The following is an 18,865-nucleotide window of genomic DNA, read 5'->3' on the forward strand; positions in this document are numbered from 1 at the left end:
TTTGGTCTAACACTGCCCGCTCATTGTAAAATTCCTCTTTTTCCGTCATGGTCTAGGAAGTGAGGGAAAATATGCCAGGGTTCCTGTAGTTCCATCTCGTGCGTCCTGTCAGATGGAGCCGTGATCAGGCTCCACTATGGTACCCCATGAGCCCTTGAATTCTCTCCCTAAACCTCTTCGCCTCTCCACCTCTCACTTCCTTTAAGATGCTCTTTAAAACCTACCTCTTTGACCAAGCATTTGGGAACCTGTCCTAATATTTCCTTCTGTGGCTCAGTGTCAAACTTTGTTTGATAACACGCCCATGAAATGCCTTGGGATGTTTTACCACTTTAAAGGTGCTATATAAATGCAGGTTGATATTGTTGAATAACCCGTCAACAATCACTGCAGGTTCAGTGAAGATTCTCATCCTGTGTGTAAATCTCTCCGTGCCTTTGCTCCCCCCACCTGTCTCCATACGATGCCAACTCCTGCAGTCTCTGTACCTCGGACTCCAAACCCTTCTCCATCTCCCCCTTCCCTTTGTCCCACCAGCGCACTCGAACAGCCCAGTTATGGCTCAGCTTGTAACATGGCTTGTCCAGTGCTTGTAACACGGCGGAGATCAGCAATTCAATGTGGTGTGTATGGCATGGCCTGTGACCCAAAACACTCCCCCATCGTTCAGTCTCCCCATGCATGTCGGCTGCTAGCTTTTCAACGCGCGTGTCAGGTTGTTTCACAAGAAAAGTCGCCCTTTTTTGTGGACATTGGAGGTTGTTGTTCAGTTAGAAGGGCATCTGACGGTTGATGGAGCCAAGTATTTTCCACTGTTGATTCCGCACAAACTTGAAGCAGAAAAGTTTTAAGATGAGTTTTCAAGCTTTAGAAGAATGAGAGGGGATCTCATTGAAACGTATGAAATTCTGACTGGGTTGGATAGACTGGATGTGGAGAGGATGTTTCCACTGGCTGGGAACAAGGGGGGTCACAGTCTCAGGATGTGGGGTAGGAAATTTAGGACCGAGATGAGGAGACATTTTTTCACTCGGAGGGTGGTGAACATGTGGAATTCTCTACCACAGAAGACTGTGGAAGTCAAGTCACTGATTTTATTTAAGAGGGAGATAGATAGATTTCTAGACACAAGAGACATCAAGGGGTATGGGGAGAAAGCGGGAATATGGTGTTGAGATAGAGGATCAGCCATGATCATATTTAATGGTGGTGCAGGCTCGAAGGGCCGAATGACCTACCACTACTATTCTCTGTTTCTATGAGTTGATGGTTTCCGAGAATCATAATTACAGGTAGTTTTATTTGGTATTTGTCCCCAAATAAACTGCTAAAATTTGCAGCTCTTAAGAATGAAATAGCTTTTCTGGAGTATGCCCAGCTCTTGTCTTAGTTCAACATTTTCTTTAAGACTGGTTGCAGCTGCTCTTTGGAGGTGAGGAGAATGTTGCTTGGCGTGAGTGCATTAGCTGGCGTTCCTATCACTGCACTGGTCGAACTGTCAGGGTTTGGGAGTACAGAGTGACGTGGAGCAGGCAACGAGCTTTACTTCATGTAAACAAAGTACACTGCGATTCTCACGTGTTGGTTTAACTAGAATGTGCTGTCTTGATGTGCGATTCAGACCATTGGCTTATTTGTGTGTGCATTGCAGTGCTGTGTAACTTAGCTGTTTTCAGTTTGTTTATACACACGTGGTTGAGGTCACTGATTAAACAGAAGATCCCAAGTACCACCCATATTAGAGCAGCCAATAGTCACCAGAAATACGAGGATTCTCAGTGATAATCAATACTACAATGGTCGTCTTCAGCCAGTCGGGTGCATCTGCTTACAGGATTCAGTTCCTGTAAACCATATTTTTGTGCACTGTAATCATACGGGGAAAAGTCATGATTTGTATTTCTAGTTGGGTTAGATACAGAGTAAAGCTCCCTCGACACTGTCCCATCAAACACTCCCAGGGCAGATACAGCACGGGTTAGATACAGAGTAAAGCTCACTCTACACTTTCCCATCAAACACTCCCAGGGCAGGTACAGCACGGATTAGATACAGAGTAAAGCTCCCTCTACACTGTCCCATCAAACATTCCCAGGGCAGGTACAGGGGGTTAGATACAGAGTAAAGCTCCCCCTACACTGTCCCATCAAACACTCCCAGGGCAGGTACAGCACGGGGTTAGATTCAGAGTAAAGATCCCTCTACACTGTCCCATCAAACACTCCCAGGGCAGGTACAGCACGGATTAGATACAGAGTAAAGCTCCCTCTACACTGTCCCATCAAACATTCCCAGGGCAGGTGCAGCACGGGTTAGATACAGTGTAAAGCTCCCTCTACACTGTCCCATCACACACTCCCAGGGCAGGTACAGCACGGGGTTAGATACAGAGTAAAGCTCCCTCTACACTGTCCCATCAAACACTCCCAGGGCAGGTGCAGCATGGGGTTAGATACAGAGTAAAGCTCCCTCTACACTGTCCCATCAAACACTCCCAGGGCAGGTACAGCACGGGGTTAGATACAGAGTAAAGCTCCCTCTACACTGTCCCATCAAACACTCCCAGGGCAGGTGCAGCATGGGGTTAGATACAGAGTAAAGCTCTCTCTACACTGTCCCATCAAACATTCCCAGGGCAGGTACTGCACGGGTTAGATACAGTGTAAAGCTCCCTCTACACTGTCCCATCAAACACTCCCAGGGCAGGTGCAGCACGGGGTTAGATACAGAGTAAAGCTCTCTCTACACTGTCCCATCAAACACTCCCAGGGCAGGTGCAGCACGGGGTTAGATACAGAGTAAAGCTCCCTCTACACTGTCCCATCAAACACTCCCAGGGCAGGTACAGCTCGGGTTAGATACAGAGTAAAGCTCCCTCTACACTGTCCCATCAAACACTCCCAGGGCAGGTGCAGCATGGGGTTAGATACAGAGTAAAGCTCTCTCTACACTGTCCCATCAAACATTCCCAGGGCGCAGGTACTGCACGGGTTAGATACAGTGTAAAGCTCCCTCTACACTGTCCCATCAAACACTCCCAGGGCAGGTGCAGCACGGGGTTAGATACAGAGTAAAGCTCTCTCTACACTATCCCATCAAACACTCCCAGGGCAGGTGCAGCACGGGGTTAGATACAGAGTAAAGCTCCCTCTACACTGTCCCATCAAACACTCCCAGGGCAGGTGCAGCACGGGGTTAGATACAGAGTAAAGCTCCCTCTACACTGTCCCATCAAACACTCCCAGGGCAGGTGCAGCACGGATAAACCTCTCAACCAGTGCCTGTGAAACTTGACCCCGCCATGACCTAGAGGCTTTGGGCTGGGGCAGTGAAAGAAACATTGTCTCTGCGCACACAGAAATCAATTTTCTATTTAAGCTCGAAACAGCCAAAATACTGAAAAGCTGCACAATTAAAGGAAGTGCCGTGGGCCTTTCAGATAACCTTGGAAATTAATTATACAAAGGAGCAGCAGTCCTGAGGAAGCTTGAACCTCCCCGATCTATCACTGTGTCATCCCGAGCGCCAGCCTGTGCCTGCCTCTCTGACAGCAGCACGGAGGAGGCCCCCTCATTAAGCACAGATCATTTCCTAAGTGAGTTAATTAGGAGCTGGTGTCCCTCGGGTCCCTTTGCTTTGTAGTTTCTCTGAGATGGCGTGAACAGGAGCTGCCACTCACATCAGTAAAACTCTCGCTCCCCGCCCGCATCCTCCAGCAGAGATGGATGTTATCTTCCTCTCCTCCCTGGGATAGACTTGTCCAAATGCTCAATCCTCATGCGTGAGCCTGGTGTCAAGACTATTTGACCTTGGTGAAGGTGGTAATGCTCAAACCGGATTCTGTCTTCATCCACACACAACACAAATCCATGCTTTTGTTACCTCCAGACTCGACTGTTCCACTGCTCCCACTTGTTCGGGCTCCCATCTTCCACTCTCCATAAACTCGAGCTCATACCCAAACTCTGCTGCCCGTGTCCTTGCTCAGACAAAGTCCTGTTCACCTATCACCCTGTGCTCGCTGAGGGACTGGCTCCCGGCCACCAATTTAAAAATTCTCATTCTCTGGTTCAAATCTCTCCATTGAAGCCTAGTGCATTAACTCCCATCGAAGCCTATCCCCCTGGTACACTAACTCCCATCGAAGCCCATCCCCCTGGTACACTAACTCCCATCCAAGCCTATCCCCCTGGTACACTAACTCCCATCGAAGCCCATCCCTCTGGTACACTAACTCTCCCATCGAAGCCTATCCCCCTGGTACACTAACTCCCATCCAAGCCTATCCCCCTGGTACACTAACTCCCATCGAAGCCCATCCCTCTGGTACACTAACTCTCCCATCTAAGCCCATCCCCCTGGTACACTAACTCCCATCTAAGCCCATCCCCCTGGTACACTAACTCCCATCTAAGCCCATCGCTCTGGTACACTAACTCTCCCATTGAAGCCCATCGCTCTGGTACACTCATCATCGTCATAGGCAGTCCCGCGAAATCGAGGAGGACATGCTTCCACTCGCTCTGGTACACTAACTCCCCATCGAAGCCCCTCCCTCCAGTATACTATCTCCCATTGAAGCCCATCCCCCAGTACACTAACTCCCATCGAAGTCCATTCCGCGGTACACTAACTCCCATTGAAGCCCCTCCCCGGTACACTAACTCCCATTGCAGCCCCTCCCCCGGTACACTAACTCCCATCGCAGCCCCTCCCTCCGGTACACTAACTCCCATCGCAGCCCCTCCCTCCGGTACACTAACTCCCATCGCAGCCCCTCCCTCCGGTACACTAACTCCCATCGAAGCCCCTCCCTCCGGTACACTAACTCCCATCGCAGCCCCTCCCTCCGGTACACTAACTCCCATCGCAGCCCCTCCCCCGGTACACTAACTCCCATCGCAGCCCCTCCCTCCGGTACACTAACTCCCATCGCAGCCCCTCCCTCCGGTACACTAACTCCCATCGCAGCCCCTCCCTCCGGTACACTAACTCCCATCGCAGCCCCTCCCTCCGGTACACTAACTCCCATCGCAGCCCCTCGCTCCGGTACACTAACTCCCATCGCAGCCCCTCGCTCCAGTACACTAACTCCCATCGAAGTCCATTCCGCGGTACACTAACTCCCATTGAAGCCCCTCCCTGGTACACTAACTCTCATCGCAGCCCCTCCCTCCGGTACACTAACTCCCATCGAAGTCCATCCTCCGGTACGCTAACTCCCATCGCAGCCCCTCCCTCCGGTACACTAACTCTCATCGAAGCCTCTCCCTCCGGTACACTAACTCCCATCGCAGCCCCTCCCTCCGGTACACTAACTCCCCATCGAAGCCCCTCCCCTGGTAAACTAACTCCCATCGCAGCCCCTCCCTCCGGTACAATAACTCCCATCGCAGCCCCTCCCCCGGTATACTAACTCCCATCGCAGCCCCTCCCTCCGGTACACTAACTCTCCCATCTAAGCCCATCCCCCTGGTACACTAACTCCCATCTAAGCCCATCCCCCTGGTACACTAACTCCCATCTAAGCCCATCGCTCTGGTACACTAACTCCCCATCGAAGCCCCTCCCCTGGTACACTAACTCCCATTGCAGCCCCTCCCTCCGGTACACTAACTCCCATCGCAGCCCCTCCCCCGGCATACTAACTCCCATCGAAGCCCATCCCTCTGGTACACTAACTCTCCCATCTAAGCCCATCCCCCTGGTACACTAACTCCCATCTAAGCCCATCGCTCTGGTACACTAACTCTCCCATTGAAGCCCATCGCTCTGGTACACTAACTCTCCCATCTAAGCCCATCGCTCTGGTACACTAACTCTCCCATTGAAGCCCATCGCTCTGGTACACTCATCATCGTTATAGGCAGTCCCACGAAATCGAGGAGGACATGCTTCCACTCCCTCTGGTACACTAACTCCCCATCGAAGCCCCTCCCTCCGGTATACTATCTCCCATTGAAGCCCATCCCCCAGTACACTAACTCCCATCGAAGTCCATTCCGCGGTACACTAACTCCCATTGAAGCCCCTCCCCGGTACACTAACTCCCATTGCAGCCCCTCCCCCGGTACACTAACTCCCATCGCAGCCCCTCCCTCCGGTACACTAACTCCCATCGCAGCCCCTCCCTCCGGTACACTAACTCCCATCGCAGCCCCTCCCTCCGGTACACTAACTCCCATCGAAGCACCTCCCTCCGGTACACTAACTCCCATCGCAGCCCCTCCCTCCGGTACACTAACTCCCATCGCAGCCCCTCCCCCGGTACACTAACTCCCATCGCAGCCCCTCCCTCCGGTACACTAACTCCCATCGCAGCCCCTCCCTCCGGTACACTAACTCCCATCGCAGCCCCTCCCTCCGGTACACTAACTCCCATCGCAGCCCCTCCCTCCGGTACACTAACTCCCATCGCAGCCCCTCGCTCCAGTACACTAACTCCCATCGAAGCCTCTCCCTCTGGTTCATTAACTGGAACATCTCTAATATACTGCCTGACAGATTATTTGAAACGCTTATCACTCTTGGATTAGAATTGTTTGTGAGAGAACGCTTTAAAGAAACAACTCTAATAAGATATGAATTGATGGGTGCTGGCCCTGGTTTAATTTGAAACTAAAGGTACGCAATGACGCTCTTTGATTTTAAAATTCACCCACTCTGAGCGTTCGAGGATCTAACTGAACACCAATTAATAATATTCTCCTTCCTATTCCAGGCTTCAACCACTGATTTCTCCAGTTCCTTCAAAAAAGCCAGCAACCAACCAGGTAACATGCCTTTACTCAGTTTGTATTTCTTCATTTCAAATCTAATTTTCCCCTCCTTGCCAGATGGCACTGCCCATATTGGGGTTCGGTGTTATGGGACTGCTCGGGGTTCAGTGCTGTGTGACTACCCGAGTTGGGGTTCAGTGCTGAGGGACTGCTCGGGGTTCAGTGCTGTGCGACTACCCATGTTAGGGTTCAGTGTTAGGAACTGCCCATGTTGGGGTTCGGTGTTATGGAACTGCCCATGTTGGGGTTCAGTGTTATGGAACTGCCCATGTTGGGGTTCAGTGCTGTGCGACTGCCCATGTTGGGGTTCAGTGTTATGGAACTGCCCATGTTGGGGTTCAGTGCTGTGCGACTGCCCATGTTGGGGTTCGGTGTTATGGAACTGTCCATGTTGGGGTTCGGTGTTATGGAACTGCCCATGTTGGGTTTCAGTGCTGTGGGACCACTCTTGGGGTTCAGTGCTGTGGGACTGCTGTTGGGGTTCAGTGTTATGGGACTGCTCGGGATTCAGTGCTGTGGAACTGCCTTTGGGGTTCAGTGTTATGGGACTGCTGTTGGGGTTCAGTGTTATGGGACTGCTGTTGGGGTTCGGTGTTATGGGACTGCCCGTGTTGGGGTTCAGTGCTGCGGGACTGCTTGGGGTTAGGTGTTATGGGACCACTCTCGGGGTTCAGTGCTGTAGGACTGCTGTTGGGGTTCAGTGCTGTGGGACTGACTATGTTGGGGTTCGGTGTTATGGGACTGCTCGTGTTGGGGTTCGGTGCTGTGGGACTGCTTGGGGTTACGTGTTATGGGACCACTCTCGGGGTTCAGAGCTGTAGGACTGCTGTTGGGGTTCAGAGCTGTGGGACTGCCCATGTTGGGGTTCGGTGTTATGGGACTGCTGTTGGGGTTCAGTGCTGTGGGACTGCCCATGTTGGGGTTCAGTGTTATAGGACTGCTGTTGGGGTTCGGTGTTATGGGACTGCCCGTGTTGGGGTTCAGTGCTGCGGGACTGCTTGGGGTTAGGTGTTATGGGACCACTCTCGGGGTTCAGTGCTGTAGGACTGCTGTTGGGGTTCAGTGCTGTGGGACTGACTATGTTGGGGTTCGGTGTTATGGGACTGCTCGTGTTGGGGTTCGGTGCTGTGGGACTGCTTGGGGTTAGGTGTTATGGGACCACTCTCGGGGTTCAGTGCTGTAGGACTGCTGTTGGGGTTCAGTGCTGTGGGACTGACTATGTTGGGGTTCGGTGTTATGGGACTGCTCGTGTTGGGGTTCGGTGCTGTGGGACTCACTGCTCACCGTGTAAGCTGAGTGAGGGGAGGAACAAACCTACTCATTTCCCTTTGCACTCTGCGTTCACACCTCACGTGCTGCCAGGGGTCTTTTCATTCGTGAAAATAAATAAGGCATAAAAGTGTGATTGTTTTGTTATGTGTGTACATCCTTAATAAGTTCATTTAAAATATTCCTAATGGTTCAATTTGCATTGCTTCATTTTAATCAGAATTGAACTACATTTTAATTTTCAGACACAAGCTGATAAAGTGCCTTGGGAATTGCTTTTTTTGCAGTGTCTGCTGCTCATTACTGAAAATAAGCTTACCATTTTTCTGATGTGGCAGACTATCGGTGGCTGTGATAATTAGTAAGAATTAAAGGGAAACTGCGCACTGTTAAATTGTTTCCCTTCCTAAATATTGCAGAGAGAGAGAGAGAGATGTCTGCGTGTTTACTGCTGTCACTCAGCAACCCCTGATCCTCGGTGTAAATGTGCTGCCAGCGTGGTATTGAGCCCAAAGGAGCAGCAAGGTGCTTGCCTCAGTCCCTGCACGGAGTTATCTGACCACAACTGGCCCATGTGAGATGTACAAAATCAGCCAGGGTTTACTGCCCGTCCCGAATTGCCTTTGGAAAGTTGGTGGTGAGCCGCCGCCTTGAATCCGACTGAGTGGCACAGGGCAGTTCAGAGTCAAACACATTGCTGTGTCTGGAGTCACATATCGGCCAGACCGGGTAAGGGTGGCAGATTTCCTTCCCAGACGGACATTAGTGAACCAGATGGGTTTTTAACCACGAACCGGTAATTTCATGCTCGCCATGACTGATGCTAGCTTTTTATTCCAGCTTTATTTGTTTAATTGAATTTAAATTCCCCAGCTGCCGTGGTGGGATTTGAACATTAATCCAGGCCTCAGGATTACGAGTCTGTAATATAACCACTATACTACAGTACCCCATAACTGCACATGTCCACATTTCCATCGCTGAAGACAACTCAACAACTGTGATTTCCTTTTTCATGCTTTTGCGCTCGATCACCCTTGACTCTGTCCAAATCCACAGTCTATCCAAAGCATCCGATACATGTGGCATAACAGCTCAAAGAACCATGCCAACTCAACTCAAAGGTCACAGTCTCAGGATTAAGGGGTCAGGCATTTAGGACTGAGGTGAGGAGAAATGTCTTCACTCGGAGGGTGGTGAATCTTCGGAATTCTCTGCCCCAGAGGGCTGTGGATGCTGAGTCGTTGAGTATATTCAAGACAGAGATAGATAGATTTTTGGACTCCCGGAGAATCAAGGGATATAGGGATAGTGCAGGAAAGTGGAGTTGAGGTGGAAAATCAGCCACTGAATGGAGGAGCAGGCTCGAGGGGCCGAAAGGCCGACACCTGCTCCTAATTCTTATTTTGGCTCTTGTTACCCTCTGAAGTGGCCCAGCAAGCCGCCCAGTAGTAAACATAGGAATTGTTAGATGATGAAAGCCAAGGTCCATCTAGTTGGCCACCTACCATCCTGGTAGTCACATGATACAATGATAATGGAGTTGTTGACTAATCACAGCAATCAACCTCTATCAATGAATCTACAACAGTCCCAGAAATGAGATGAGGAAACCCCCCCCCCAATGGTGGGGAGCTTTGGGAATCACAGAACCATTGGCTACAAAGTTCAGTACCGAGAAGAAAAGCGGATGGAGCTGTCGGCAATGACCCAGGCACCGTATCCGGACTGAGACGCGGGCAGTCCCAGCCCAGCCAGCTCTGCACAATCCTCCTCACGAACAGCTGGGGGCAGGTGCCAAGTTGGGAGAACTGTCCCACAGCAACAGCCTGACATAACAGCCAAGTTTGCTGACAATACAAAGATGGGAGGAACAGCAATGTGCGAGGAGGGCACACAAAATCTGCAAATGGACAGAGACAGGCTAAGTGATGGGGAAACATTTGGCAGATGGAGTATAATGTTGGAAAGTGTGAGGTCATACACTTTGGCAGAAAAAATTAAAGAGCAAGTTATTATTTAAATGGAGAAAGATTGCAAAGTGCTGCAGCACAGCGGGACCTGGGGGTACTTGTGCATGAAACACAAAAGGATAGTATGCAGGTACAGCAAGTGATCAGGAAGGCAAATGGTATCTTGGCCTTTATTGCAAAGGGGATGGAGTATAAAAGTAGGGAAGTCTTGCGACAGTTGTACAGGGTATTGGTGAGGCCACACCTGCAATACTGCGTACCATTTTGGTTTCCATATTTACGAAAAGATACACTTGCTTTGGAGGCAGTTCAGAGAAGGTTCACTCGGTTGATTCTGGGAATGAGGAGGTTGACCTATGAGGAAAGGTTAAGTAGGTTGGGCCTCTACTTATTGGAATTCAGAAGAATGAGAGGTGATCTTATCGAAACATATCAGATTATGAGGGGGCTTGACAAGGTGGATGCAGAGAGGATGTTTCCACTGATGGGGGAGACTAGAACTAGGGGGCATGATCTTAGAATAAGGAGCCACCCATTTAAAACAGAGCTGAGGAGAAATTTCTTCTGAGGGTTGTAAATCTGTGGAATTCGCTGCCTCAGAGAGCTGTGGAAGCTGGGACATTGAATAAATTTAAGACAGTTTCTTAAACAATATCGAATAAGTGGTTATGGAGAGCGGGCAGGGAAGTGGAGCTGAGTCCATGATCGGATCAGCCATGATCGTATGAAATGGCGGAGCAGGCTCGAGGGGCCATATGGCCTTTTCCTGCTCCTATTTCTTATGTTCTTATAATTGTATTCAGAGAATCACACCCTTGGGCCAACATCCTAGACTCTGCCATCACCACCCCTGGGTATGCCCTGACCCATTGGCACGATAGACCCACTGTGGTGCCACAGTGTTGGGTGGGAGGGGCCCTGGGAGTCCTCAGCATTGACTCTGAATCCCATAAAGTCTCACGACTTCGGGTCAAGCAAAGCCAAGGAGACTTCCTGCTCATCACCACCCCACTACTGATGAATCAATGTTACACAGGCCAACATACCCAGCATTGAAGCACTGACCACACTCGACCAGCTCCGCTGGGCAGGCCACATTGTCCACATGCCCGACACAAGACTCCCAAAGCAAGCGCTCTACTCAGGAACTCCTACCCGGCAAGCGAGCCCCAGGTGGGCAGAGGAAACAGTTCAAGGACACCCTCAAAGCCTCCGTGATAAAGTGCAAGAACCCCACTGACACCTGGGAGTCCCTGGCTAAAGACAGCCCTAAGTAGAGGAAGTGCATCCGGGAGGGCGGTGAGCACCTTGCGTCTCGTCGCCGAGAGCATGCAGAAATCAAGCGCAGACAGCGGAAGGAACTTGCGGCAAACCAGTCCCACCCTCCCTTTCCCTCAACCACTGTCTGTCCCACCTGTGACAGAGACTAATACCTGTATTGAACTGTTCAGTCACCTGAGAATTCACTTTGAGTGGAAGCAAGTCTTCCTCTATTCCGAGGGACTGCCTCTGATAATGATGACTTCATGTTGAACGTCACTTGAACGCCCTGAGGAGAGAAAAGGCATTGAATTTACTCTGCGTGGGGCTTCAATCCCAGCCATCAGGAGTAGTACCACTGACCCAGCTGGTTGGGTCCTGAAGGAAGGACAGAGCTGCCAGACTGGGCCTGCATCCAGTTGTGAGTGAACCAACGTGAGGAAGTAACCTAGTTGAGCTCATCCTCACCAACCTGCCTGTCGCAGCCAACTTCTGCTCACGATAGCATTGGCACAAGTGACCACCGCACATTTCTTGTGAAGACAAAGTCTCATGTCCGCTGTGATGACATCGTCTATCGTGTAATTTGGCACTACCACCGTGTAAAGTGGGACAGACTAAGGACAAATTTAGTAGCCCAAAACTGGGCATCCATGAGGCGCTGTGGGCCATCAACAGGAGCAGAATTGTATTCCACCACAGTCAGTAACCTCATGGCCCGGCACATCTCTCACTCTGGAATGAGACCAATCCTGGTTCAAAGTGGAGTATAAGCAGCCCGTGCCAGGAGCAGTACCAGGTGTACCTTAGAATGAAAGCTACCCCTGAGCCATTGGCCACTCTCTGGTTCCCCTTCCTTAGGCCAAGGCAGCTTATAGAGATGGGGTATAATTGCCATCCATACCATTAGCTAGGCAATGGTCTATTTCTGTCCCAGAGAACTACCCCATGCAACTTTTCTATCTGGTGTGTGAAAGGCAGTCCCTGTAGCTACAGCTATATAAAGCCCTGGTTAGCCCACACCTGGACTACTGTGGTCAGTACTGGGTACCACACCTTAGGAAGGCCATATTGGGGTGTGAGGGAGTGTCGCGTAGACTTACCTGGACTGCAAGGGTTAAATTACGAGGAGAGATTACACAAGCTATACTTGTCTTCCCTGGAATTTAACTGATTTAAGGACGTTTTCAAGATATTAGCGGAACTGATGGGCTAGACCGAGAGAAATTATTTCTGCTGGTTGGGGGGGAATCTATGACCCGGGGACATAGCCAGACGTTTCATGAGTGAAGTTAGAAACACTTCTACACACAAAGAGTAGGCGAAGTTTGGAACTCTCTTCGGCAAACGACGGTGGATGCTGGGTCAATAGTTAATTTTAAATCTGAGATTGATGGTTATTTGTTAAGCAAAGGTGGGTATATGGAGTTAGGTCACAGATCAGCCATGACATCATTGAATGGGGAACAGGCTTCAGGGGCTAACTAGCCTCCTCTTGTTCCTATGTTGTGTGGAGCGCTTGTCACTGTGGTGACACTGTGTCCCTGGTGTGTGTGGACTGTCACTGTGGTGACACACTGTCCCTGGTGTGTGTGGACTGTCACTGTGGTGACACACTGTCCTTGGTGTGTGTGGACTGTCACTGTGGTGACACACTGTCCCTGGTGTGTGTGGACTGTCACTGTGGTGACACAGTGTCCCTGGTGTGTGTGGACTGTCACTGTGGTGACACAGTGTCCCTGGTGTGTGTGGACTGTCACTGTGGTGACACACTGTCCTTGGTGTGTGTGGACTGTCACTGTGGTGACACACTGTCCCTGGTGTGTGTGGACTGTCACTGTGGCGACAGTGTCCCTGGTGTGTGTGGACTGTCACTGTGGTGACACACTGTCCCTGGTGTGTGTGGACTGTCACTGTGGTGACAGTATCCCTGGTGTGTGTGGACTGTCACTGTGGTGACACACTGTCCCTGGTGTGTGTGGACTGTCCCTGTGGTGACACAGTGTCCCTGGTGTGTGTGGACTGTCACTGTGGTGACACACTGTCCCTGGTGTGTGTGGACTGTCACTGTGGTGACACACTGTCCCTGGTGTGTGTGGACTGTCCCTGTGGTGACACAGTGTCCCTGGTGTGTGTGGACTGTCACTGTGGTGACACACTGTCCCTGGTGTGTGTGGACTGTCACTGTGGTGACAGTGTCCCTGGTGTGTGCGGACTGTCACTGTGGTGAGACAGTGTCCCTGGTGTGTGTGGACTGTCACTGTGGTGACACAGTGTCCCTGGTGTGTGTGGACTGTCACTGTGGTGACACACTGTCCCTGGTGTGTGTGGACTGTCATTGTGGTGACAGTGTCCCTGGTGTGTGTGGACTGTCACTGTGGTGACACACTGTCCCTGGTGTGTGTGGACTGTCACTGTGGTGACAGTGTCCCTGGTGTGTGTGGACTGTCACTGTGGTGACACACTGTCCCTGGTGTGTGTGGACTGTCACTGTGGTGACAGTGTCCCTGGTGTGTGTGGACTGTCACTGTGGTGACACAGTGTCCCTGGTGTGTGTGGACTGTCACTGTGGTGACACACTGTCCCTGGTGTGTGCGGACTGTCACTGTGGTGACACACTGTCCCTGGTGTGTGCGGACTGTCACTGTGGTGACACACTGTCCCTGGTGTGTGCGGACTGTCACTGTGGTGACACACTGTCCCTGGTGTGTGTGGACTGTCACTGTGGTGACACAGTGTCCCTGGTGTGTGTGGACTGTCACTGTGGTGACAGTGTCCCTGGTGTGTGTGGACTGTCACTGTGGTGACAGTGTCCCTGGTGTGTGTGGACTGTCACTGTGGTGACACACTGTCCCTGGTGTGTGTGGACTGTCACTGTGGTGACACACTGTCCCTGGTGTGTGTGGACTGTCACTGTGGTGACAGTGTCCCTGGTGTGTGTGGACTGTCACTGTGGTGACACACTGTCCCTGGTGTGTGTGGACTGTCACTGTGGTGACACAGTGTCCCTGATATGTGTGGACTGTCACTGTGGTGACACACTGTCCCTGGTGTGTGGACTGTCACTGTGGTGACACACTGTCCCTGGTGTGTGGACTGTCACTGTGGTGACACACTGTCCCTGGTGTGTGGACTGTCACTGTGGTGACACACTGTCCCTGGTGTGTGTGGACTGTCACTGTGGTGACAGTGTCCCTGGTGTGTGTGGACTGTCACTGTGGTGACAGTGTCCCTGGTGTGTGTGGACTGTCACTGTGGTGACACACTGTCCCTGGTGTGTGGACTGTCACTGTGGTGACAGTGTCCCTGGTGTGTGTGGACTGTCACTGTGGTGACACACTGTCCCTGGTGTGTGTGGACTGTCACTGTGGTGACAGTGTCCCTGGTGTGTGTGGACTGTCACTGTGGTGACACAGTGTCCCTGGTGTGTGCGGACTGTCACTGTGGTGACACACTGTCCCTGGTATGTGTGGACTGTCACTGTGGTGACACAGTGTCCCTGGTGTGTGCGGACTGTCACTGTGGTGACAGTGTCCCTGGTGTGTGTGGACTGTCCCTGTGGTGACAGTGTCCCTGGTGTGTGTGGACTGTCCCTGTGGTGACAGTGTCCCTGGTGTGTGTGGACTGTCACTGTGGTGACACACTGTCCCTGGTGTGTGCGGACTGTCACTGTGGTGACAGTGTCCCTGGTGTGTGTGGACTGTCCCTGTGGTGACAGTGTCCCTGGTGTGTGTGGACTGTCACTGTGGTGACACACTGTCCCTGGTGTGTGCGGACTGTCACTGTGGTGACACACTGTCCCTGGTGTGTGTGGACTGTCCCTGTGGTGACAGTGTCCCTGGTGTGTGTGGACTGTCACTGTGGTGACACAGTGTCCCTGGTGTGTGTGGACTGTCACTGTGGTGACACAGTGTCCCTGGTGTGTGTGGACTGTCACTGTGGTGATAGTGATTGATTTCCGATTTTACATCTCCTGCAGACTTCTGCTCCTGACGCGGGATGTGTTGCTGAGGTAGCGCAGCCAGATGCAGTGCTGGTAGAGAGCGGCCCTGTGGTATATAATGAGGAGGAGGCGGAAGAGGAGGAGGAGGTGGAAGAGGAGGAGGAGAACTGCATGAGCGCGCTTCAGCTGATTGGTGGAAATGGTGAGTATTAAAATTCTCCCTGAAAAATTGTCCAGAAGGAGAAAAAAGTTAAATCAGAACTTTAGAAGTATAAAGGGAAGTAAACAGTGCGTTTCAACCGAAGGGGAATAACATTTCAGAATAAATGTCAAGTGAAGAACATTTAGCAGATGTTGGCTTGGAATTTGCAGTAATAATGCAGTTAGCCTCCATTTCTCCTCGGAAACTAACACCAACCTCTGGAGTCAGTACCCGCGCAGATAAACGTGGAAATCCAGAGGTTGCTGACAGTGATTCCACATTTCCCCGGAGCCCTCAATCAATTCAAGTCACAGTTACTGATGAAAACCTCCCTTTTATGCTGGCATATTGCTGACAACTGCCCTGACAAAGTGAAGCCTTATTGAAAGAAGTGTAACTGTGTTTTTAACAGCGTACTGATTGTTGAACAACCATTCTGGCCCTGAAAAACAAATTTTATATTTGTGGAATGTCAAATTTTTCCATTATGATGATTCCACGGTTTTACTATAATTTTTTTTAAAGTTTGATATTTCAGCTTCTACCTTAATCCCATGTGTATGTCCCAATCTTTATTTCACTCTCTGTAAAATGATCAAAAAGTGAAGTAAAATGAGTGGATTTTACTTCCTGGTTTGCTGTCTGAGAATTCTTCAATGTGATTGGCTGCTTATCTAACTTGATGACATCACTTGCTGGATGTTGGAGATCCCCTAGAATTGGTGCCAGAACCAAATTAACATCAGGACAGGTCAAATTGATGGCACAGAGATTGCTAGATCTTTGTGGGCAACTTTCTTTAAGGTCAATGGCCGCTGACTGTCAAATTCGGGCCATTAAAAGTAGTTTCTGTACAGTGTAGGGGTTAAGTGATATGGTGATAAGGTGGGTAGGTGGAGTTGAGGGATAGGTGGGTAAGTGTGGTTGAGGGATAAGATGGGTAGGTGGGGTTGAGGGATATGGGGAGAGGGTGGGGTTGAGGGATATGTGTGGTTGAGGGATATGGGGAGAGGGTGGGGTTGAGGGATATGGGGAGATGGTGAGGTTGAGGGATATGGGGAGAGGGTGGGGTTGAGGGATATGGGGAGAGGATTGGGTTGAGGGATATGGGGAGAGGTTGAGGGATATGGGGAGAGGGTGAGGTTGAAGGATATGGGGAGAGGGTGAGGTTGAGGGATATGGGGAGAGGATTGGGTTGAGGGATATGGGGAGAGGTTGAGGGATATGGGGAGAGGGTGAGGTTGAAGGATATGGGGAGAGGGTGAGGTTGAGGGATATGGGGAGAGGGTTGGGTTGAGGGATATGGGGAGACAGTGGGGTTGAGGGATATGGGGAGAGGGTGAGGTTGAAGGATATGGGGAGAGGGTGAGGTTGAGGGATATGGGGAGAGGGTTGGGTTGAGGGATATGGGGAGAGGGTGGGGTTGAAGTATATAGGGAGACAGTGGGGTTGAGGGATATGGGGAGACAGTGGGTAGGTAGACAGAGGCTCTGTTTAAGGAAAGCACCTCCGATAATGCAGCACTCCCCCAGCAGTGCACTGGGCGACAGGTAAGGTTATGTGCTGAAGTGCGGAGTGGGGCTCAAACCCCACGGCCTCCTGTCCAGAACCCGTGTGTGATCAGATAGATAAGATGACACTTTATGTAAGGATACGATAGGTGCAAGTTTAGGAGCAAGTTGGCTGGTTCCAGGCAGACAGTCCAAGTCGCTGGGTGGGTGAGGGGCATAAAGCAGATGGTGACCGTGACCTTTCTAGTCTGCTTTGTGCACAGAGTTCGGTGATCTCAGGGCAGGCACTGGGAGTGAGTGCTCAGTGTTCCTGGAATCCGATTCTATTCCTGCTGCTCATCACTGCTCACGTTGGCCTTGCTGGCCAGTACCTGTAGGGGCAGCAGGCAAGGACGAGGGTGTTCCTGATTCTGTCACCTCGAACAGTTGAATAGCTTGATGACACTCAGCTGCAAAGCACCTCGGAACATTTTTCCGTTCGAGATGCAATCTAAATGTGACCGAATTGGGCATGGGTGAGTTTGGGTGGGTGGGGGGAGGCAGGGGGGGGTGACTGGTGTCCCCAGACCTGTATCCCAGCCTGTCTCGAAGCCCTGAGGAGGGGAGGAATGATGGGAACTGGCGGGGGATATGAGAGAATTTTCACTCTTGGATGCTGAAAGTGTTGTTGTTTTGTCCCAGATTACGGCTTTGAAATGGAGGAGGATGAGGCATTCTAAGACATCTCGGCACTTTCCCGAAGGAGGGTTGGAGCGTGTCGGAAAGTGGGAACGTTTCCCGGGCGTTTCACGGCAGCAAGCTTGCCGGCAGAATCTCTCTCCCTGCCGCGACGAGAAAGCGGCGGGTGAAGCCAGGGTGTGAGTGTCTGTGGCCGGGACACAATGTGGGGCGGAGCGAGGGAGCTGTCCCAAACACTCGCGACTGAAACTTTATTTTTTTTGTTCGGGATCCATTTGAAACGGAAACGATGACCCTTGGGCTTTTTGATTTATTTTTTTTTTTTCCAAGTTTTTTTTTAGTTTATTTTTGTACAGAATTTGCTATTTATTACAGTTAATTTGAATAATTTAGTTTTATATTTCTGTGTACTTAACATTCTGTGGAGCAGAGGAGCTAAAATGGATGCGGGTGGCATTGGCATGTTGGGATGCCAGGCTGGAACAGCGTCGGGTCCGGACACACGGCGCTCGGCTCGCCCGCACCGCCCAGCGCCCGATGATGCGAGGATTGGTGTCACACCGCACCTCTCCACAGGGTAGTCACCGACAGCTCCCAACACACCGAGGTGAAGGAGAGGTCACACATGTCTGGCCTGGCCTGACGACAATGAGCACTGGAAGAAACCGGCGTCGTATAATCAATCCTTCGAGGGTCCAATTCGGCGTCCAGGACCATGCCGAAATGATGAATTATGTTTGGTGTTAAGTTGCGGTGGTAGTGGGCTTGGGGCTAGGGGAATTCTGTTGTAAGGGTGAAGACCGACGACCTCTGTATAAATTGCTGATTGTTTATTTATGGATTCACTGGTTTTGAGTCATTCTGGAACCGTTTCTGTTCATTCTGCAGGGACAGTGCTTTTTTTATCCTTTTTTTAAAAAACGCAATAAAAAAAAAAGGACGCTCAGGGGAATTAGTATTGTACGAATGAAGGGTGAGCAAGGACATTATGGATTAGGTGTATATCTTGATTTGAACAGTTTATGTGTGCGCGCGTGCGTATTTGAGAATGTGTCCAGCCAATAATCACCACAATGATATGTGGAGAGCATGTGACATCTAATACATTAAGCCATTCCAAATATCAAACACTGCCTCTTCACTGTGCATTATGAAGTGTGTATAGAGCTCTTTCCCCACAATTATATTCCTATAATAACGGATTACATACACTGCACATTCTATACACATGACAGCTCTCTTGGTTTTAC

General features: G+C 50.8%; 1 protein-coding gene across 5 annotated transcripts in view; it reads left to right on the forward strand.

Moving 5' to 3' along the window:
• The window catches only part of brf1b (BRF1 general transcription factor IIIB subunit b), a 409,723-nt gene extending 391,275 nt beyond the window's left edge, over positions 1–18,448 (forward strand). For all 5 annotated transcript variants that reach the window (XM_070879697.1, XM_070879698.1, XM_070879700.1 and 2 more), the window contains 3 exons: positions 6,722–6,773; positions 15,261–15,426; positions 17,619–18,448. In XM_070879697.1, coding sequence (XP_070735798.1) covers positions 6,722–6,773; positions 15,261–15,426; positions 17,619–17,656 — 256 coding nt within the window. In that variant the 3' untranslated portion in view covers positions 17,657–18,448. The remainder of the gene's footprint in view (positions 1–6,721; positions 6,774–15,260; positions 15,427–17,618) is intronic.
• The last annotated feature ends 417 nt before the right edge of the window (positions 18,449–18,865 follow it).

This window comes from Pristiophorus japonicus, chromosome 4, assembly GCF_044704955.1.
Source record: "Pristiophorus japonicus isolate sPriJap1 chromosome 4, sPriJap1.hap1, whole genome shotgun sequence".
In the NCBI taxonomy this organism is placed as follows: domain Eukaryota; kingdom Metazoa; phylum Chordata; class Chondrichthyes; family Pristiophoridae; genus Pristiophorus; species Pristiophorus japonicus.